Source organism: Procambarus clarkii, chromosome 44 (genome assembly GCF_040958095.1).
Source record: "Procambarus clarkii isolate CNS0578487 chromosome 44, FALCON_Pclarkii_2.0, whole genome shotgun sequence".
NCBI classification, from domain to species: Eukaryota; Metazoa; Arthropoda; class Malacostraca; order Decapoda; family Cambaridae; genus Procambarus; species Procambarus clarkii.
This window is the reverse complement of record NC_091193.1, coordinates 26,419,386-26,440,747: the sequence shown is the minus strand read 5'-3', so window position 1 is coordinate 26,440,747 and position 21,362 is coordinate 26,419,386. Positions and strand designations below refer to the sequence as shown.

At 54.7% G+C, this 21,362-nt stretch overlaps 1 protein-coding gene across 1 annotated transcript in view; it reads left to right on the top strand.

Moving 5' to 3' along the window:
• Reck (Reversion-inducing-cysteine-rich protein with kazal motifs) overlaps nucleotides 1–21,362 on the top strand; it is a 200,409-nt gene that overhangs the window by 154,674 nt on the left and 24,373 nt on the right. Inside the window, exon 15 of the mRNA XM_069300855.1 lies at nucleotides 5,311–5,438. Within this exon, the coding sequence (XP_069156956.1) occupies nucleotides 5,311–5,438 (128 nt within the window). The remainder of the gene's footprint in view (nucleotides 1–5,310; nucleotides 5,439–21,362) is intronic.

Sequence of the window (21,362 nt, the reverse complement as noted above, 5' to 3'; positions counted from 1 at the left end):
ACCACCTCATTATAAACCTCTAAGTTTCCGTTCACACACCAACCTCTCCTCTTACAAAGAACGTCGCTTTTCGCACGTATGCGCTACATAAGGTCAGAACTGGTCGTACTGGAAAATGGAAGCGGCTGGCGGGAGAGACGTCCTGTCCCGTTTTCTGCGTTGGGTTCCCTGGGAGGACGGCCTGGTTACCCTAGGAGGACGGGCTGGTTACCTTAGGAGGACGGGCTGGTTACCTTAGGAGGACGGGCTGGTTACCCTAGGAGGACGGGCTGGTTACCTTAGGAGGACGGCCTGGTTACCTTCGGAGGACGGGCTGGTTACCTTAGGAGGACGGCCTGGTTACCCTAGGAGGACGGGCTGGTTACCTTAGGAGGACGGGCTGGTTACCCTAGGAGGACGGGCTGGTTACCTTAGGAGGACGGCCTGGTTACCTTCGGAGGACGGGCTGGTTACCTTAGGAGGACGGCCTGGTTACCTTAGGAGGACGGCCTGGTTACCTTAGGAGGACGGGCTGGTTACCTTAGGAGGACGGCCTGGTTTCCTTAGAAGGACGGCCTGGTTACCTTAGAAGGACGGCCTGGTTACCTTAGGAGCACGGGCTGGTTACCTTAGGAGGACGGGCTGGTTACCTTCGGAGGACGGGCTGGTTACCTTAGGAGGACGAGCTGGTTACCTTAGGAGGACGGGCTGTGTAGTGTCCTTGTGAGGGTAACTCTGCAGCACTAGGACCCTCAGGGCAGCTCTCTGATGCTACCCAAGCCCTTGGCACAGTTGAACACGCCAGACTTTACACTTGCTGAGCACAAAATTGTCCTGTAATCGCTAGATTCTCAATGTATATCAAGTACGCAAATTGGGTGGTAAATGTGTAATGTCAGGTCGACGTTTCTCACTCATAATGTTGGGAAACAATGAGGTGTGTTTAGACCTTTATTGTATAGTGTTTATCTTTGTGAGTTGTGAGAGTTCCGAGCCAGGAGAGGTGTCCTAACACTGTGCTACAGCCACAGTTTATCTTCTGTGTTGATCAAGTTCAAGTACGTTTATTGAGACAATAAAATACATCACAAAGGGCTAGAGTTGCTTAGGCTATTTCTACCCTCCTCCGTGTTTACCTACCTCCTCCAGCACCAACTAAGGATACTGTAAAAAGTGGTAAAGAAATATAAGAAAAATATAGTGTTGAATACAACCTCAGATGTTGAACTACAATTGCCAGGCATTGAGAGACTACTAAAATGTTCTGAAAGCCTTCTGGGACTCGACGCAGCCTCACAAGGCCGCGTTCACATTTTCCTGATGCTATCAGGGGTCTGGAAGGTAAAACACATGTCATTGTGAGTCAGTTTGGTCGACCTGACACTCCAGTTGAAGTTAATTTGTGTTTCCCTGTTAGTTAACACTAAATCTAAAATATTATTTTCCCGTGTTGGTTCCTTAATGTGTTGCGTAAGAAAGCAATCGTCAATTAATTCTAGAAAGTCTTCTGCTTCATTATTCCCTATTTTGTTCACCCAGTTTATTCCACTAAAATTAAAGTCACCCATGACATAAATACTGTTAGATCTAGATGCTCTAGATATTTCATCCCATAGATGCTTTGCTTCCATTCTGTCTAAATTTGGTGGCCTATATATAACTCCTATTATAATATTATTTGCTTTTTCGTTTAATTCTATCCAAATAGTTTCTGTGTGTGGCTCAGTTTTGATTCCCTCTTTGAGACTACATTTCAAATTGTCCCTAACATATATGGCTACTCCCCCTCCTCGTCTAATATATCTATCTGTGTGAAATAGTTTAAATCCATTTATCTGATATTCAGCTAATAGTTCTCTATTTTCTACATTCATCCACGTTTCGGTAAGTGCAATAATATCTATTTTTTCTGTGCAGACAAGAGCATTTAATTCATTAATTTTATTTCTTAGACTTCTACTGTTAGTGTAATATACCCTAAGTGAATTGTTATTTTGAGGCCCTTTTTTTTCCTTGATCATTTTGCCAATTCTTTTCTCCCACGAACACATACTTACGAAACAGAGAGTTAGTATAAATGGGGTTCAGAGTGGGATAATGTTGTTAGTGGAGTACCTCAGGGCTCTGTCCTGGGACCTCTGTTGTTTATAATATATATAAATGATTTAGATTCAGGTTTGAGTAGCAACATCTGCAAACTTGCAGATGATACAAAAATCGGTAGGGAAATCAACACGAAAGAAGACTCACTATCACTTCAAGTTGATCTAAATAGGGTTTTAGAATGGTCAAATGATTGGCAGATGCAGTTTAATGCTGATAAATGTAGAGTTTTGAGGCTAGGTAATGATGATAGAGTTACAAGCTACGAGCTAGATGGTGTTGAGATTGCGAAGTCGGATTGCGAAAGGGATCTGGGAGTTATGATTAGTAAGAATTTAAAACAAAAAGATCAATGCATGAATGTTCGTAATAAGGCGAATAGGACACTGGGATTTATTAATCGAAGCGTTAGTAACAAGACACCTGGTGTGGTTCTTCAGCTATATCTTGCTCTGGTTAGGCCCCATTTAGATTATGCAGTTAAGTTTTGGTCGCCGTACTATAGAATGGATATAAATTCACTTGAACGTGTCCAGCGTAGGATGACAAAGTTAATTCCCCAAATTAGAAGTCTTTCATATGAAGAAAGATTAACAAAGCTTAAGTTGCATTCACTGGAAAGACGAAGAGTTAGGGGTGACATGATAGAGGTTTACAAGTGGATGAATGGACATAACAAAGGGGATATTAATAGGGTATTAAAAGTATGAACTCAAGACAGAACACAAAACAATGGGTATAAATTGGATAAGTTTACATTTAGGAAAGACTTGGGTAAATACTGGTTCGGTAACAGGGTTGTTGATTTGTGGAACCAATTACCGCGTAACGTGGTGGAGGTGGGGTCCCTCGATTGTTTCAAGTGCAAGTTGGACAAGTATATGAGTGGGATTGGGTGGTTATAGATAGGAGCTGCCTCGTATGGGCCAATAGGCCTTCTGCAGTTACCTTTGTTCTTATGTTCTTATTGTAACACCACCAATTGTAACACCACTCTAAAGTGTACCACTATAATGGAACACAAAACTAATAATGTAAACACTACTTATCCTGAGTAACACTTCCCCATTGGTTGCACTTGGTAACACTGTTATGAGCTGACATATGATGGTTACACCGGAACTAAAAAGTACACTGCCAACAAGGAAATGTTAACACAGGATGAAATACGCTGCCACCATCTGCCTTTGACCATTGAGACTATATCAAGCAACGAGGCAAGAAACATCGCTTGACTTGGAGAGTACTTTCTATGACTGTCATTAATTATGAAAACGGTTGTCAGCCACTATATCCAAAAGGCTAAGAGGATTCAACAATTGACACAGACAGGAAATTTAACATGAGTTTATTAAAGACCAAAATTATGTCAATCACCACTTATAAATCCTACTCTAACACTGGCAAAAATTTAAGAAATTTGGACATGGAACAAAACCTTAGAGATCACACACAGTACCTTAAGACCTCTGTCTCTCCCTGGCTGAGATGTTCTTCACAGCCCTCTCTGGACCCCGGTGTCCGGCACTCTGTCCTTACTAAGTCCCTACAGGACCTCTATATACAACCCCCACAGGGGGGGGGAGGAGGGAGATCTGCTGTTGCTACCTACCCCAAGAATGTAAGAGATCGGCCACTAGTGTACAAACACTCAAGATATATTTCAATAAGCTTGTTTGACATTCACCATACACTCTTCAAGAGAGGAGTTATTAATTACGTGTGTGACTGACCTCTGACCTGGCCAAAAGGGGGAGATCCAAGGATGTTTACACATAAGAATCTGGGGTCTAATTCCCTTGCAATGTTTGACAAGAGTATCATGAAATATTACATACTTGAAACTATGCTGACTAAGACTAACCCAGGAATTTTTTTAATCAACATATAAGATAATCCGGAGGTCATCTGGGCTGACCTCTTGGAGAAGGCTTCCCTGGGTGTGAACTCTAAGGGAGGGGGGGGGGGGGTCATGGGTGTTACATTATGTTTATGGGAAAATAGGAGAAGCAAAAAATGGCATCACAGATCAGTCTGCTACCTCGAAGAACTTCACCTGCTTGAGCAAGCCCGTGAGCTCCTGCCTGTAGAGAGGTTACCTCCCTGGGAGGATGACTCATGCAGGATTATCATCAATGAAATGGCAACAACAACAAAAAAACATACCACAAGAATTGAGGTACAAGTACCTCGGTGAAATTTATAAAGAAGCTGGAAATGAACTAAATAAATCTACTCTGATGGGTCATCTAACCCTGTCAATGACAGGGTTGGTGCAGCATACACGGTAATTAGGAATAATGTCTTTCAACGCAGAAATGAAAAGAAAGCAGGTATTGAGTACTATGCCTCTTCAACGCAAACAGAGCTAACTGCCATTGATATGGCGTTAAGATTCCTTAACGAAACACTAATGGCGCAGTGATCTGCACTGACTCAAAAGCAGCGGTACGTAGGCTAAGTAAAAATCGGGCAGAAAATCTTGCAATAGTCGCTGAAATTAATAGAGCTGTGAGAGTACTTACCAATCAGGGAAGAGTCATCAAGTTTCTGTGGATCCCCTCCCATGTTGGAATATGTGGGAATGAACGAGCAGATGTGCTGGCTGCTGAAGGCGCTGAAGGAGACCATATTGAATACTTCATACCCAAGACTCTACTACAAATTAGAGGTATTATCAGGCAACATCACCGTGACAAGGTAACTGAGGAACGGAGGATAGAAGCACAAATCAGTGAATCTGTACGATGGTACAACATGGTTGCAGCTGGCAACCTTAATTGTTCAACCCGCTCTCGCACAAGACAGTACACATATGACTTATTGCTTATAGTCAATATTTGGCTTATTAATAAGTACATATATGGTATATATTTCAAGTTATATATTATTTTTAAGGTACAAACTCTTCCTACCAATCTGCTATACACCAGGTTTGGTATTAAGAATTTATTTTTCAGTTTTATTAAACAACAGAGATTATATACAAAATTTGACAAAATCCAGAGTTACTTTACAATTTATTTAAATATTTTAGTTTTGCTTTATTATTTTTATAAAACTGTAATATCCATATAGGTATAAGTACTAATTGTAATTAAGAAGCAATAAGATGCTTATCTTAACATACTAAGAAGGTTAGGTCGGTGTTTTCTATTCAGCTTTTCAAGGTAAACTTAAATATTCATAATAAATTAGTGCCCTTCTCCCCCCACCTCCCGGGCACAGTGCCCCTGGAGGGCGAGTGCCCAGAGGAGTCGTCAGTGGCCGCCTGTGATACCAAAGGACGCCAGTTCGAATCCCTGTGCAGATTGGTACGGGAAGGCGCTGTCCTCGCCTACCTGGGCACCTGTAGAGTGAGTATTGTTACCTGTAGAGTATTGTTACTTGTGGCACCTGTAGAGTGTTGTTACCTGTGGCACCTGTAGAGTGAGTATTGTTACCTGTGGCACCTGTAGAGTGTTGTTACCTGTGGCACCTGTAGAGTGAGCATTGTCTCTCTCACATATATTCACTTACAAGAGCTTTATCATGTGATTTATGTGAGCAGTGTGAGGGGCAGTGTGAGGGGCAGTGTGAGGGGCAGTGTGTGAGCAGTGTGAGGGCAGTGTGTTAGGGGCAGTTGTGTGAGCAGTGTGAGGGGCAGTGTGAGGGGCAGTGTGAGGGCAGTGTGTGAGCAGTGTGAAGGCAGTGTGTGAGGGGCAGTGTGAAGGCAGTGTGTGAGGGGCAGTGTGAGGGCAGTGTGTGAGCAGTGTGAGGGCAGTGTGTGAGGGGCAGTGTGTGAGCAGTGTGAGGGGCAGTGTGTGAGGGGCAGTGTGAAGGCAGTGTGTGAGGGGCAGTGTGAGGGCAGTGTGTGAGCAGTGTGAGGGGCAGTGTGTGAGCAGTGTGAGGGTCAGTGCGTGAACAGTGTGAGGGGCAGTGTGTGAGCAGTGTGAGGGGCAGTGTGTACTCACCTAGTTGTACTCACCTAGTTGTGTTTGCGGGGGTTGAGCTCTGGCTCTTTGGTCCCGCCTCTCAACCGTCAATCAACAGGTGTACAGATTCCTGAGCCTATCGGGCTCTGTCATATCTACACTTGAAACTGTGTATGGAGTCAGCCTCCACCACATCACTTCCTAATGCATTCCATTTGTCAACCACTCTGACACTAAAAAAGTTCTTTCTAATATCTCTGTGGCTCATTTGGGCACTCAGTTTCCACCTGTGTCCCCTAATAATGTGTGAGCAGTGTGAGGGGCAGTGTGTGAGGGGCAGTGTGTGAGCAGTGTGAGGGGCAGTGTGTGAGGGGCAGTGTGTGAGGGGCAGTGTGTGAGGGGCAGTGTGTGAGGGGCAGTGTGAGGGGCAGTGTGTGAGCAGTGTGAGGGGCAGTGTGTGAGCAGTGTGAGGGTCAGTGCGTGAGGGGCAGTGTGAGGGCAGTGTGTGAGGGGCAGTGTGAGGGCAGTGTGTGAGCAGTATGAGGGGCAGTGTGTGAGCAGTGTGCGGGGCAGTGTGTGAGCAGTGTGAGGGGCAGTGTGTGAGCAGTGTGAGGGCAGTGTGTGAGGGGCAGTGTGAGGGCAGTGTGTGAGCAGTATGAGGGGCAGTGTGTGAGCAGTGTGCGGGGCAGTGTGTGAGCAGTGTGAGGGGCAGTGTGTGAGCAGTGTGAGGGGCAGTGTGTGAGCAGTGTGAGGGGCAGTGTGTGAGCAGTGTGAGGGGCAGTGTGTGAGCAGTGTGAGGGGCAGTGTGTGAGCAGTGTGAGGGTCAGTGCGTGAGCAGTGTGAGGGGCAGTGTGTGAGCAGTGTGTGAGCAGTGTGAGGGTCAGTGTGTGAGCAGTGTGAGAGGCAGTGTGTGAGCAGTGTGTGAACAGTGTGTGAGCAGTGAGTGAGCAGTGTGTGAACAGTGTGTGAGCAGTGAGTGAGCAGTGTGTGAGCATTGAGTGAGCAGTGTGAGGGGCAGTGTGTGAGCAGTGTGAGGGGCAGTGTGTGAGCAGTGTGAGGGTCAGTGCGTGAGCAGTGTGAGGGGCAGTGTGTGAGCAGTGTGTGAGCAGTGTGGGGGACAGCGTTTGAGCAGTGTGAGAGGCAGTGTGTGAGCAGTGTGTGAACAGTGTGTGAGCAGTGTGTGAGCAGTGAGTGAGCAGTGTGTGAGCAGTGAGTGAGCAGTGTGAGGGGCAGTGTGTGAGCAGTGTGTGAACAGTGTGTGAGCAGTGAGTGAGCAGTGTGAGAGGCAGTGTGTGAGCAGTGTGAGGGTCAGTGTGTGAGCAGTGTGTGAGCAGTGTGTGAACAGTGTGTGAGCAGTGAGTGAGCAGTGTGTGAGCAGTGAGTGAGCAGTGTGAGGGGCAGTGTGTGAGCAGTGTGAGGGGCAGTGTGTGAACAGTGTGAGGGGCAGTGTGTGAGCAGTGTGAGGGGCAGCGTGTGAGCAGTGTGTGAACAATGTGTGAGCAGTGTGAGGGTCAGTGTGTGAGCAGTGTGAGGGGCAGTGTGTGAACAGTGTGAGAGGCAGTGTGTGAGCAGTGTGAGGGGCAGCGTGTGAGCAGTGTGTGAACAATGTGTGAGCAGTGTGAGGGTCAGTGTGTGAGCAGTGTGAGGGGCAGTGTGTGAGCAGTGTGAGGGGCAGTGTGTGAGCAGTGTGAGGGCAGTGTGTGAGCAGTGTGTGAACAGTGTGTGAGCAGTGTGAGGGTCAGTGCGTGAGCAGTGTGAGGGGCAGCGTGTGAGCAGTGTGTGAACAGTGTGTGAACAGTGTGTGAACAGTGTGAGGGTCAGTGTGAGGGTCAGTGTGTGAGTAGTGTGAGGGGCAATGTGTGAGCAGTGTGAGGGGCATTGTGTGAGCAGTGTGAGGGGCAGCGTGTGAGCAGTGTGAAGGCAGTGTGTGAGCAGTGTGAGGGGCAGTGTGTGAGCAGTGTGAAGGCAGTGTGTGAGCAGTGTGAGGGGCAGCGTGTGAGCAGTGTGTGAACAGTGTGTGAGCAGTGTGAGGGTCAGTGTGTGAGCAGTGTGAGAGTCAGTGTGTGAGCATTGTGAGGGGGCAATGTGTGAGCAGTGTGAGGGGCAGTGTGTGAGCAGTGTGAGGGTCAGTGTGTGAGCAGTGTGAGGGGCAGTGTGAGAGCAGTGTAAAGGGCAGTGTGTGAGCAGTGTGAGGGGCAGTGTGTGAACAGTGTGAGAGGCAGTGTGTGGGCAGTGTGAGCAGTGTGAGGGTCATTGTGTGAGCAGTGTGAAGGAAAGCGTGTGAGGGGCAGTGTGTGAGGAGTGTGAGGGACAGCGTGTGAGCAGTGTGAGGGGCAGTGTGTGAGCAGTGTGAGGGGCTGTGTGTGGGCAGTGTGAGGGGCAGTGTATGAGCAGTGTGAGGGGCAGCGTGTGAGCAGTGTGAGGGGCAGTGTGTGAGCAGTGTGAGGGGCAGTGTGTGAGCAGTGTGCGAGGCAGTGTGTGAGCAGTGTGAGGGGCAGTGTGTGAGCAGTGTGAGGGGCAGTGCGTGAGCAGTGTGAGGGGCAGTGTGTGAGCAGTGTGAGAGGGTGCGTGTGAGCAGTGTGAGGGGCAGTGTGTGAGCAGTGTGAGAGGGTGCGTGTGAGCAGTGTGAGGGGCAGTGTGTGAGCAGTGTGAGAGCAGTGTGAGAGCAGTGTGAGGGGCAGCGTGTGAGCAGTGTGAGGGTCAGTGCGTGAGCAGTGTGAGGGGCACGGCGTGAGCAGTGTGAGGGGCAGTGTGTGAGCAGTGTGTGAGCAGTGTGAGGGACAGTGTGTGAGCAGTGTGAGGGCAGTGTGTGAGCAGTGTGAGGGGCAGTGCGTGAGCAGTGTGAGGGGCAGTGTGTGAGCAGTGTGAGGGACAGTGTGTGAGCAGTGTGAGGGACAGTGTATGAGCAGTGTGAGGGGCAGTGTGTGAGCAGTGTGAGGGGCATTGCGTGAGCAGTGTGAGGGGCAGTGTGTGAGCAGTGTGAGAGGGTGCGTGTGAGCAGTGTGAGGGGCAGTGTGTGAGCAGTGTGAGAGCAGTGTGAGAGCAGTGTGAGGGGCAGTGCGTGAGCAGTGTGAGGGGCACGGCGTGAGCAGTGTGAGGGGCAGTGTGTGAGCAGTGTGTGAGCAGTGTGAGGGACAGTGTGTGAGCAGTGTGAGGGCAGTGTGTGAGCAGTGTGAGGGGCAGCGTGTGAGGGCAGTGTGTGAGCAGTGTGAGGGGCAGTGTGTGAGCAGTGTGAGGGGCAGTGTGTGAGCAGTGTGAGGGGCAGTGTGTGAGCAGTGTGAGGGGCAGTGTGTGAGCAGTGTGAGAGGGTGCGTGTGAGCAGTGTGTGAGCAGTGTGAGGGCAGTGTGTGAGCAGTGTGTGAGCAGTGTGAGGGTCAGTGTGTGAGCAGTGTGAGGCAGTGTGTGAGCAGTGTGAGGGGCAGCGTGTGAGGGCAGTGTGTGAGCAGTGTGAGGGGCAGTGTGTGAGCAGTGTGAGGGGCAGTGTGTGAGCAGTGTGAGGGGCAGTGTGTGAGCAGTGTGTGAGCAGTGAGTGAGCAGTGTGTGAGCAGTGTGAGGGGCAGCATGTGAGCGGTGTGTGAGCCGTGTGAGGGGCAGTGTGTGAGCAGTGTGCGAGGCAGTGTGTGAGCACTGTGAGGGGCAGTGTGTGAGCAGTGTGAGGGGCAGCGTGTGAGCAGTGTGTGAACAATGTGTGAGTAGTGTGAGGGTCAGTGTGTGAGCAGTGTGAGGGGCAGTGTGTGAACAGTGTGAGGGGCAGTGTGTGAGCAGTGTGAGGGGCAGCGTGTGAGCAGTGTGTGAACAATGTGTGAGCAGTGTGAGGGTCAGTGTGTGAGCAGTGTGAGGGGCAGTGTGTGAGCAGTGTGAGGGGCAGTGTGTGAGCAGTGTGAGGGCAGTGTGTGAGCAGTGTGTGAACAGTGTGTGAGCAGTGTGAGGGTCAGTGCGTGAGCAGTGTGAGGGGCAGCGTGTGAGCAGTGTGTGAACAGTGTGTGAACAGTGTGAGGGTCAGTGTGAGGGTCAGTGTGTGAGTAGTGTGAGGGGCAATGTGTGAGCAGTGTGAGGGGCATTGTGTGAGCAGTGTGAGGGGCAGCGTGTGAGCAATGTGAGGGTCAGTGTGTGAGGTTCAGTGTGAGGGCAGTGTGTGAGCAGTGTGAGGGGCAGTGTGTGAGCAGTGTGAAGGCAGTGTGTGAGCAGTGTGAGGGGCAGCGTGTGAGCAGTGTGTGAACAGTGTGTGAGCAGTGTGTGAGCAGTGTGAGGGTCAGTGTGTGAGCAGTGTGAGAGTCAGTGTGTGAGCATTGTGAGGGGACAATGTGTGAGCAGTGTGAGGGGCAGTGTGTGAGCAGTGTGAGGGTCAGTGTGTGAGCAGTGTGAGGGGCAGTGTGTGAGCAGTGTAAAGGGCAGTGTGTGAGCAGTGTGAGGGGCAGTGTGTGAACAGTGTGAGAGGCAGTGTGTGGGCAGTGTGAGGGTCATTGTGTGAGCAGTGTGAAGGAAAGCGTGTGAGGGGCAGTGTGTGAGGAGTGTGAGGGACAGCGTGTGAGCAGTGTGAGGGGCAGTGTGTGAGCAGTATGAGGGGCTGTGTGTGGGCAGTGTGAGGGGCAGTGTGTGAGCAGTGTGAGGGGCAGTGTGTGAGCAGTGTGCGAGGCAGTGTGTGAGCAGTGTGAGGGGCAGTGAATGAGCTGTGTGTTAGCAGTGTGAGGGGCAGTGTGTGAGCAGTGTGTGAGCAGTGTGTGAGCAGTGTGGGACAGTGTGTTAGCAGTGTGAGGGGCAGCGTGTAAACAGTGTATGAGCAGTGTGAGGGGCAGTGTGTGAGCAGTGTGAGGGGCAGTGTGTGAGCAGTGAAGGGGCAGTGTGTGAGCAGTGTGAGGGGCAGTGCGTGTGCAGTGTGAGGGGCAGTGTGTGAGCAATGTGAGGGGCAGTGTGTGAGCAGTGTGCGTGGCAGTGTGAGGGGCAGTGTGTGAGCAGTGTGAGGAGCAGTGTGAGGAGCAGTGTTTGAGCAGTGTGAGGAGCAGTGTTTGAGCAGTGTGAGGAGCAATGTGTGAGACGTGTCTGAGCAGTGTGAGGGGCAGTGTGAGAGCAGTGTGAGGGGCGGTGTGTGAGCAGCGTGAGGGGCAGTGTGTGAGCAGTGTGAGGGGCAGTGTGTGAGCAGCGTGAGGGGCAGTGTGTGAGCAGCGTGAGGGACAGTGTGTGAGCAGCGTGAGGGGCAGTGTGTGAGCAGCGTGAGGGGCAGTGTGTGGGCAGTGTGAGGGGCAGTGTGAGAGCAGTGTAAGGGGCAGTGTGTGAGCAGTGTGAGGGGCAGTGTGTGGACAGTGTGTGAGCAGTGTTAGGGGCAGTGTGTGAGCAGTGTGAGGGTCAGTGCGTGAGCAGTGTGAGGGGCACGGCGTGAGCAGTGTGAGGGGCAGTGTGTGAGCAGTGTGTGAGCAGTGTGAGGGACAGTGTGTGAGCAGTGTGAGGGCAGTGTGTGAGCAGTGTGAGGGGGCAGTGCGTGAGCAGTGTGAGGGGCAGTGTGTGAGCAGTGTGAGGGACAGTGTGTGAGCAGTGTGAGGGACAGTGTGTGAGCAGTGTGAGGGGCAGTGTGTGAGCAGTGTGAGGGGCAGTGCGTGAGCAGTGTGAGGGGCAGTGTGTGAGCAGTGTGTGAGGGTGCGTGTGAGCAGTGTGAGGGGCAGTGTGTGAGCAGTGTGAGAGCAGTGTGAGGGGCAGTGCGTGAGCAGTGTGAGGGGCACGGCGTGAGCAGTGTGAGGGGCAGTGTGTGAGCAGTGTGTGAGCAGTGTGAGGGACAGTGTGTGAGCAGTGTGAGGGCAGTGTGTGAGCAGTGTGAGGGGCAGCGTGTGAGGGCAGTGTGTGAGCAGTGTGAGGGGCAGTGTGTGAGCAGTGTGAGGGGCAGTGTGTGAGCAGTGTGAGGGGCAGTGTGTGAGCAGTGTGAGAGGGTGCGTGTGAGCAGTGTGTGAGCAGTGTGAGGGCAGTGTGTGAGCAGTGTGAGTGGCAGTGTGAGGGGCAGCGTGTGAGCAGTGTGTGAGCAGTGTGAGGGTCAGTGTGTGAGCAGTGTGAGGGGCAGTGTGTGAGCAGTGTGAGGGGCAGCGTGTGAGGGCAGTGTGTGAGCAGTGTGAGGGGCAGTGTGTGAGCAGTGTGAGGGGCAGTGTGTGAGCAGTGTGAGGGGCAGTGTGTGAGCAGTGTGTGAGCAGTGAGTGAGCAGTGAGTGAGCAGTGTGTGAGCAGTGTGAGGGGCAGCATGTGAGCAGTGTGTGAGCAGTGTGTGAGCAGTGTGTGAACAGTGTGAGGGGCAGTGTGTGAGCAGTGTGAGGGGCAGTGTGTGAGCAGTGTGAGGGGCAGCGTGTGAGCAGTGTGTGAACAATGTGTGAGCAGTGTGAGGGTCAGTGTGTGAGCAGTGTGAGGGGCAGTGTGTGAACAGTGTGAGGGGCAGTGTGTGAGCAGTGTGAGGGGCAGCGTGTGAGCAGTGTGTGAACAATGTGTGAGCAGTGTGAGGGTCAGTGTGTGAGCAGTGTGAGGGGCAGTGTGTGAGCAGTGTGAGGGGCAGTGTGTGAGCAGTGTGAGGGCAGTGTGTGAGCAGTGTGTGAACAGTGTGTGAGCAGTGTGAGGGTCAGTGCGTGAGCAGTGTGAGGGGCAGCGTGTGAGTAGTGTGTGAACAGTGTGTGAACAGTGTGTGAACAGTGTGAGGGTCAGTGTGAGGGTCAGTGTGTGAGTAGTGTGAGGGGCAATGTGTGAGCAGTGTGAGGGGCATTGTGTGAGCAGTGTGAGGGGCAGCGTGTGAGCAGTGTGAGGGTCAGTGTGTGAGGTTCAGTGTGAGGGCAGTGTGTGAGCAGTGTGAGGGGCAGTGTGTGAGCAGTGTGAAGGCAGTGTGTGAGCAGTGTGAGGGGCAGCGTGTGAGCAGTGTGTGAACAGTGTGTGAGCAGTGTGAGGGTCAGTGTGTGAGCAGTGTGAGAGTCAGTGTGTGAGCATTGTGAGGGGGCAATGTGTGAGCAGTGTGAGGGGCAGTGTGTGAGCAGTGTGAGGGTCAGTGTGTGAGCAGTGTGAGGGGCAGTGTGTGAGCAGTGTAAAGGGCAGTGTGTGAGCAGTGTGAGGGGCAGTGTGTGAACAGTGTGAGAGGCAGTGTGTGGGCAGTGTGAGGGTCATTGTGTGAGCAGTGTGAAGGAAAGCGTGTGAGGGGCAGTGTGTGAGGAGTGTGAGGGACAGCGTGTGAGCAGTGTGTGGGGCAGTGTGCGAGCAGTGTGAGGGGCTGTGTGTGGGCAGTGTGAGGGGCAGTGTATGAGCAGTGTGAGGGGCAGCGTGTGAGCAGTGTGAGGGGCAGTGTGTGAGCAGTGTGAGGGGCAGTGTGTGAGCAGTGTGCGAGGCAGTGTGTGAGCAGTGTGAGGGGCAGTGAATGAGCAGTGTGTTAGCAGTGTGAGGAGCAGTGTGGGACAGTGTGTTAGCAGTGTGAGGGGCAGCGTGTAAACAGTGTATGTGCAGTGTGAGGGGCAGTGTGTGAGCAGTGTGAGGGGCAGTGTGTGAGCAGTGAAGGGGCAGTGTGTGAGCAGTGTGAGGGGCAGTGCGTGAGCAGTGTGAGGAGCAATGTGTGAGACGTGTCTGAGCAGTGTGAGGGGCAGTGTGTGAGCAGTGTGAGGGGCAGTGTGAGGGGCAGTGTGTGAGCAGTGTGAGGAGCAGTGTTTGAGCAGTGTGAGGAGCAGTGTTTGAGCAGTGTGAGGAGCAATGTGTGAGACGTGTCTGAGCAGTGTGAGGGGCAGTGTGTGAGCAGTGTGAGGGGCAGTGTGTGAGCAGTGTGAGGAGCAGTGTGTGAGCAGTGCGAGGGGCAGCGTGTGAGCAGTGTGAGGGGCAGTGTGTGAGCAGTGTGAGGGACAGTGTGAGACGCAGTGTGTGAGCACTGTGAGGAGCAGTGTGTGAACAGCGTGAGGGGCAGTGTGTGAGCAGTGTGAGGGGCAGTGTGTGAGCAGTGTGAGGGGCAGCGTGTGAGCAGTGTGAGGGGCAGTGTGAGAGCAGTGTGAGGGGCGGTGTGTGAGCAGTGTGTGAGCAGCGTGAGGGGCAGTGTGTGAGCAGTGTGAGGGGCAGTGTGTGAGCAGCGTGAGGGGCAGTGTGTGAGCAGCGTGAGGGACAGTGTGTGAGCAGCGTGAGGGGCAGTGTGTGAGCAGTGTGAGGGGCAGTGTGTGGGCAGTGTGAGGGGCAGTGTGAGAGCAGTGTAAGGGGCAGTGTGTGAGCAGTGTGAGGGGCAGTGTGTGGGACAGTGTGTGAGCAGTGTTAGGGGCAGTGTGTGAGCAGTGTGAGGGGCAGCGTGTGAGCAGTGTGAGGGGCAGTGTGAGAGCAGCGTGAGGGGCAGTGTGTGAGCAGCGTGAGGGGCAGTGTGTGAGCAGTGTGAGGGGCAGTGTGTGGGCAGTGTGAGGGGCAGTGTGAGAGCAGTATAAGGGGCAGTGTGTGAGCAATGTGAGGGGCAGTGTGTGGACAGTGTGTGAGCAGTGTTAGGGGCAGTGTGTGAGCAGTGTGAGGGGCAGCGTGTGAGCAGTGTGAGGGGCAGTGTGAGAGCAGCGTGAGGGGCAGTGTGTGAGCAGCGTGAGGGGCAGTGTGTGAGCAGTGTGAGGGGCAGTGTGTGGGCAGTGTGAGGGGCAGTGTGAGAGCAGTATAAGGGGCAGTGTGTGAGCAGTGTGAGGGGCAGTGTGTGGACAGTGTGTGAGCAGTGTTAGGGGCAGTGTGTGAGCAGTGTGAGGAGCAGCGTGTGAGCAGTGTGGGGGACAGCGTTTGAGCAGTGTGAGGGGCAGTGTGTGAGCAGTGTGAGGGGCAGTGTGTGAACAGTGTGAGGGGCAGTGTGAGAACAGTGTGAAAGGGCAGTGTGTGAGCAGTGTGAGGGGCAGTGTGTGGACAGTGTGTGAGCAGTGTTAGGGGCAGTGTGTGAGCAGTGTGAGGGGCAGCGTGTGAGCAGTGTGAGGGGCAGTGTGAGAGCAGCGTGAGGGGCAGTGTGTGAGCAGCGTGAGGGGCAGTGTGTGAGCAGTGTGAGGGGCAGTGTGTGGGCAGTGTGAGGGGCAGTGTGAGAGCAGTATAAGGGGCAGTGTGTGAGCAGTGTGAGGGGCAGTGTGTGGACAGTGTGTGAGCAGTGTTAGGGGCAGTGTGTGAGCAGTGTGAGGAGCAGCGTGTGAGCAGTGTGGGGGACAGCGTTTGAGCAGTGTGAGGGGCAGTGTGTGAGCAGTGTGAGGGGCAGTGTGTGAACAGTGTGAGGGGCAGTGTGAGAACAGTGTGAAAGGGCAGTGTGTGAGCAGTGTGAGGGGCAGTGTGTGGGCAGTGTGAGGGGCAGTGTGTGAGCAGTGTGAGGAGCAGTGTTTGAGCAGTGTGAGGGGCAGTGTGTGAGCAGTGTGTGAGCAGTGTGAGGGGCAGTGCGTGAGCAGTGTGAGGGGCAGTGTGTGAGCAGTGTGAGGGTCAGTGCGTGAGCAGTGTGAGGGGCAGTGCGTGAGCAGTGTGAGGGGCAGTGTGTGAGCAGAGTGAGGGGCAGTGTGTGAGCAGTGTGAGGGACAGTGTGTGAGCAGTGTGAGGAGCAGTGTTTGAGCAGTGTGAGGGGCAGTGTGTGAGCAGTGTGAGGGGCAGTGTGTGAGCAGTGTGAGGGGCAGTGTGTGAGCAGTGTGAGGGTCCGTGCGTGAGCAGTGTGAGGGGCAGTGCGTGAGCAGTGTGAGGGGCAGTGTGTGAGCAGTGTGAGGGGCAGTGTGTGAGCAGAGTGAGGGGCAGTGTGTGAGCAGTGTGAGGGACAGTGTGTGAGCAGTGTGAGGGACAGTGTGTGAGCAGTGTGAGGGGCAGTGTGTGTAGCAGTGTGAGGGGCAGTGCGTGAGCAGTGTGAGGGGCAGTGTGTGAGCAGTGTGAGAGGGTGCGTGTGAGCAGTGTGAGGGGCAGTGTGTGAGCAGTGTGAGAGGGTGCGTGTGAGCAGTGTGAGGGGCAGTGTGTGAGCAGTGTGAGAGGGTGCGTGTGAGCAGTGTGAGGGGCAGTGTGTGAGCAGTGTGAGAGCAGTGTGAGAGCAGTGTGAGGGGCAGCGTGTGAGCAGTGTGAGGGTCAGTGCGTGAGCAGTGTGAGGGGCACGGCGTGAGCAGTGTGAGGGGCAGTGTGTGAGCAGTGTGAGGGACAGTGTGTGAGCAGTGTGAGGGACAGTGTGTGAGTAGTGTGAGGGGCAGTGTGTGAGCAGTGTGAGGGGCAGTGCGTGAGCAGTGTGAGGGGCAGTGTGTGAGCAGTGTGAGAGGGTGCGTGTGTGCAGTGTGAGGGGCAGTGTGTGAGCAGTGTGAGAGCAGTGTGAGGGGCAGTGCGTGAGCAGTGTGAGGGGCACGGCGTGAGCAGTGTGACGGGCAGTGTGTGAGCAGTGTGTGAGCATTGTGAGGGACAGTGTGTGAGCAGTGTGAGGGCAGTGTGTGAGCAGTGTGAGGGGCAGTGCGTGAGTAGTGTGAGGTGCAGTGCGTGAGCAGTGTGCGAGGGTGCGTGTGAGCAGTGTGAGGGGCAGTGTGTGAGCAGCGTGAGAGGGTGCGTGTGAGCAGTGTGAGGGGCAGTGTGTGAGCAGTGTGAGAGCAGTGTGAGAGCAGTGTGAGGGGGCAGTGCGTGAGCAGTGTGAGGGGCAGTGTGAGCAGTGTGTGAGCAGTGTGAGGGACAGTGTGTGAGCAGTGTGAGGGCAGTGTGTGAGCAGTGTGAGGGGCAGTGCGTGAGTAGTGTGAGGGGCAGTGTGTTAGCAGTGTGAGAGGGTGCGTGTGAGCAGTGTGAGGGGCAGTGTGTGAGCAGTGTGAGAGGGTGCGTGTGAGCAGTGTGAGGGGCAGTGTGTGAGCAGTGTGAGAGCAGTGTGAGAGCAGTGTGAGGGGCAGTGTGTGAGCAGTGTGAGAGGGTGCGTGTGAGCAGTGTGAGGGGCAGTGTGTGAGCAGTGTGAGAGCAGTGTGAGGGGCAGTGTGTGAGCAGTGTGAGAGCAGTGTGAGAGCAGTGTGAGGGGCAGTGTGTGAGCAGTGTGAGGGGCAGTGCGTGAGCAGTGTGAGGGGCAGTGTGTGAGCAGTGTGAGAGGGTGCGTGTGAGCAGTGTGAGAGCAGTGTGAGAGCAGTGTGAGGGGCAGTGCGTGAGCAGTGTGAGGGGCAGTGTGTGAGCAGTGTGTGAGCAGTGTGAGGGACAGTGTGTGAGCAGTGTGAGGGCAGTGTGTGAGCAGTGTGAGGGGCAGTGCGTGAGTAGTGTGAGGGGCAGTGTGTGAGCAGTGTGAGAGGGTGCGTGTGAGCAGTGTGAGGGGCAGTGTGTGAGCAGTGTGAGGGGCAGTGTGTGAGCAGTGTGAGAGCTGTGTGAGGGGCAGTGCGTGAGCAGTGTGAGGGGCACGGCGTGAGCAGTGTGAGGGGCAGTGTGTGAGCAGTGTGTGAGCAGTGTGAGGGACAGTGTGTGAGCAGTGTGAGGGCAGTGTGTGAGCAGTGTGAGGGGCAGTGCGTGAGTAGTGTGAGGGGCAGTGTGTGAGCAGTGTGAGAGGGTGCGTGTGAGCAGTGTGAGGGGCAGTGTGTGAGCAGTGTGAGAGGGTGCGTGTGAGCAGTGTGAGGGGTAGTGTGTGAGCAGTGTGAGAGCAGTGTGAGAGCAGTGTGAGGGGCAGTGTGTGAGCAGTGTGAGAGGGTGCGTGTGAGCAGTGTGAGGGGCAGTGTGTGAGCAGTGTGAGAGGGTGCGTGTGAGCAGTGTGAGGGGTAGTGTGTGAGCAGTGTGAGAGCAGTGTGAGGGGCAGTGTGTGAGCAGTGTGAGAGGGTGCGTGTGAGCAGTGTGAGGGGCAGTGTGTGAGCAGTGTGAGAGCAGTGTGAGGGGCAGTGTGTGAGCAGTGTGAGAGCAGTGTGAGAGCAGTGTCAGGGGCAGTGCGTGAGCAGTGTGAGGGGCACGGCGTGAGCAGTGTGAGGGGCAGTGTGTGAGCAGTGTTAGGGACAGTGTGTGAGCAGTGTGAGGGCAGTGTGTGAGCAGTGTGAGGGGCAGTGCGTGAGTAGTGTGAGGGGCAGTGTGTGAGTAGTGTGAGGGGCAGTGTGTGAGCAGTGTGAGAGGGTGCGTGTGAGCAGTGTGAGGGGCAGTGTGTGAGCAGTGTGAGAGGGTGCGTGTGAGCAGTGTCAGGGGCAGTGTGTGAGCAGTGTGAGAGCAGTGTGAGGGGCAGTGCGTGAGCATTGTGAGGGGCACGGCGTGAGCAGTGTGAGGGGCAGTGTGTGAGTAGTATGTGAGCAGTGTGAGGGACAGTGTGTGAGCAGTGTGAGGGGCAGTGTGTGGGCAGTGTGAGGGGCAGTGTGTGAGCAGTGTGAGGAGCAGTGTTTGAGCAGTGTGAGGGGCAGTGTGTGAGCAGTGTGTGAGCAGTGTGAGGGGCAGTGCGTGAGCAGTGTGAGGGGCAGTGTGTGAGCAGTGTGAGGGTCAGTGCGTGAGCAGTGTGAGGGGCAGTGCGTGAGCAGTGTGAGGGGCAGTGTGTGAGCAGAGTGAGGGGCAGTGTGTGAGCAGTGTGTGAGCAGTGTGAGGGACAGTGTGTGAGCAGTGTGAGGAGCAGTGTTTGAGCAGTGTGAGGGGCAGTGTGTGAGCAGTGTGAGGGGCAGTGCGTGAGCAGTGTGAGGGGCAGTGTGTGAGCAGTGTGAGGGTCAGTGCGTGAGCAGTGTGAGGGGCAGTGCGTGAGCAGTGTGAGGGGCAGTGTGTGAGCAGAGTGAGGGGCAGTGTGTGAGCAGTGTGAGGGACAGTGTGTGAGCAGTGTGAGGGGCAGTGTGTGAGCAGTGTGAGGGGCAGTGCGTGAGCAGTGTGAGGGGCAGTGTGTGAGCAGTGTGAGAGGGTGCGTGTGAGCAGTGTGAGGGGCAGTGTGTGAGCAGTGTGAGAGGGTGCGTGTGAGCAGTGTGAGGGGCAGTGTGTGAGCAGTGTGAGAGCAGTGTGAGAGCAGTGTGAGGGGCAGCGTGTGAGCAGTGTGAGGGTCAGTGCGTGAGCAGTGTGAGGGTCAGTGCGTGAGCAGTGTGAGGTCAGTGCGTGAGCAGTGTGAGGGGCACGGCGTGAGCAGTGTGAGGGGCAGTGTGTGAGCAGTGTGTGAGCAGTGTGAGGGACAGTGTGTGAGCAGTGTGAGGGCAGTGTGTGAGCAGTGTGAGGGGCAGTGCGTGAGCAGTGTGAGGGACAGTGTGTGAGCAGTGTGAGGGACAGTGTGTGAGCAGTGTGAGGGGCAGTGTGTGAGCAGTGTGAGGGGCACTGCGTGAGCAGTGTGAGGGGCAGTGTGTGAGCAGTGTGAGAGGGTGCGTGTGAGCAGTGTGAGGGGCAGTGTGTGAGCAGTGTGAGAGCAGTGTGAGAGCAGTGTGAGGGGCAGTGCGTGAGCAGTGTGAGGGGCACGGCGTGAGCAGTGTGAGGGGCAGTGTGTGAGCAGTGTGTGAGCAGTGTGAGGGACAGTGTGTGAGCAGTGTGAGGGCAGTGTGTGAGCAGTGTGAGGGGCAGTGTGTGAGCAGTGTGAGAGGGTGCGTGTGAGCAGTGTGAGGGGCAGTGTGTGAGCAGTGTGAGAGCAGTGTGAGAGCAGTGTAAGGGGCAGTGCGTGAGCAGTGTGAGGGGCACGGCGTAAGCAGTGTGAGGGGCAGTGTGTGAGCAGTGTGTGAGCAGTGTGAGGGACAGTGTGTGAGCAGTGTGAGGGTAGTGTGTGAGCAGTGTGAGGGGCAGTGCGTGAGTAGTGTGAGGGGCAGTGTGTGAGCAGTGTGAGAGGGTGCGTGTGAGCAGTGTGTGAGCAGTGTGAGAGGGTGCGTGTGAGCAGTGTGAGAGCAGTGTGAGAGCAGTGTGAGGGGCAGTGTGTGAGCAGTGTGAGAGGGTGCGTGTGAGCAGTGTGAGGGGCAGTGTGTGAGCAGTGTGAGAGCAGTGTGAGGGGCAGTGTGTGAGCAGTGTGAGAGCAGTGTGAGAGCAGTGTGTGAGCAGTGTGAGGGGCAGTGCGTGAGCAGTGTGAGGGGCAGTGTGTGAGCAGTGTGAGAGGGTGCGTGTGAGCAGTGTGAGGGGCAGTGTGTGAGCAGTGTGAGAGCAGTGTGAGGGGCAGTGCGTGAGCAGTGTGAGGGGCACGGCGTGAGCAGTGTGAGAGCAGTGTGTGAGCAGTGTGAGGGACAGTGTGTGAGCAGTGTGAGGGCAGTGTGTGAGCAGTGTGAGGGGCAGTGCGTGAGTAGTGTGAGGGGCAGTGTGTGAGCAGTGTGAGAGGGTGCGTGTGAGCAGTGTGAGGGGCAGTGTGTGAGCAGTGTGAGGGGCAGTGTGTGAGCAGTGTGAGAGCTGTGTGAGGGGCAGTGCGTGAGCAGTGTGAGGGGCACGGCGTGAGCAGTGTGAGGGGCAGTGTGTGAGCAGTGTGTGAGCAGTGTGAGGGACAGTGTGTGAGCAGTGTGAGGGCAGTGTGTGAGCAGTGTGAGGGGCAGTGCGTGAGTAGTGTGAGGGGCAGTGTGTGAGCAGTGTGAGAGGGTGCGTGTGAGCAGTGTGAGGGGCAGTGTGTGAGCAGTGTGAGAGGGTGCGTGTGAGCAGTGTGAGGGGTAGTGTGTGAGCAGTGTGAGAGCAGTGTGAGAGCAGTGTGAGGGGCAGTGTGTGAGCAGTGTGAGAGGGTGCGTGTGAGCAGTGTGAGGGGCAGTGTGTGAGCAGTGTGAGAGGGTGCGTGTGAGCAGTGTGAGGGGTAGTGTGTGAGCAGTGTGAGAGCAGTGTGAGGGGCAGTGTGTGAGCAGTGTGAGAGGGTGCGTGTGAGCAGTGTGAGGGGCAGTGTGTGAGCAGTGTGAGAGCAGTGTGAGGGGCAGTGTGTGAGCAGTGTGAGAGCAGTGTGAGAGCAGTGTCAGGGGCAGTGCGTGAGCAGTGTGAGGGGCACGGCGTGAGCAGTGTGAGGGGCAGTGTGTGAGCAGTGTTAGGGACAGTGTGTGAGCAGTGTGAGGGCAGTGTGTGAGCAGTGTGAGGGGCAGTGCGTGAGTAGTGTGAGGGGCAGTGTGTGAGTAGTGTGAGGGGCAGTGTGTGAGCAGTGTGAGAGGGTGCGTGTGAGCAGTGTGAGGGGCAGTGTGTGAGCAGTGTGAGAGGGTGCGTGTGAGCAGTGTCAGGGGCAGTGTGTGAGCAGTGTGAGAGCAGTGTGAGGGGCAGTGCGTGAGCATTGTGAGGGGCACGGCGTGAGCAGTGTGAGGGGCAGTGTGTGAGTAGTATGTGAGCAGTGTGAGGGACAGTGTGTGAGCAGTGTGAGGGGCAGTGTGTGGGCAGTGTGAGGGGCAGTGTGTGAGCAGTGTGAGGAGCAGTGTTTGAGCAGTGTGAGGGGCAGTGTGTGAGCAGTGTGTGAGCAGTGTGAGGGGCAGTGCGTGAGCAGTGTGAGGGGCAGTGTGTGAGCAGTGTGAGGGTCAGTGCGTGAGCAGTGTGAGGGGCAGTGCGTGAGCAGTGTGAGGGGCAGTGTGTGAGCAGAGTGAGGGGCAGTGTGTGA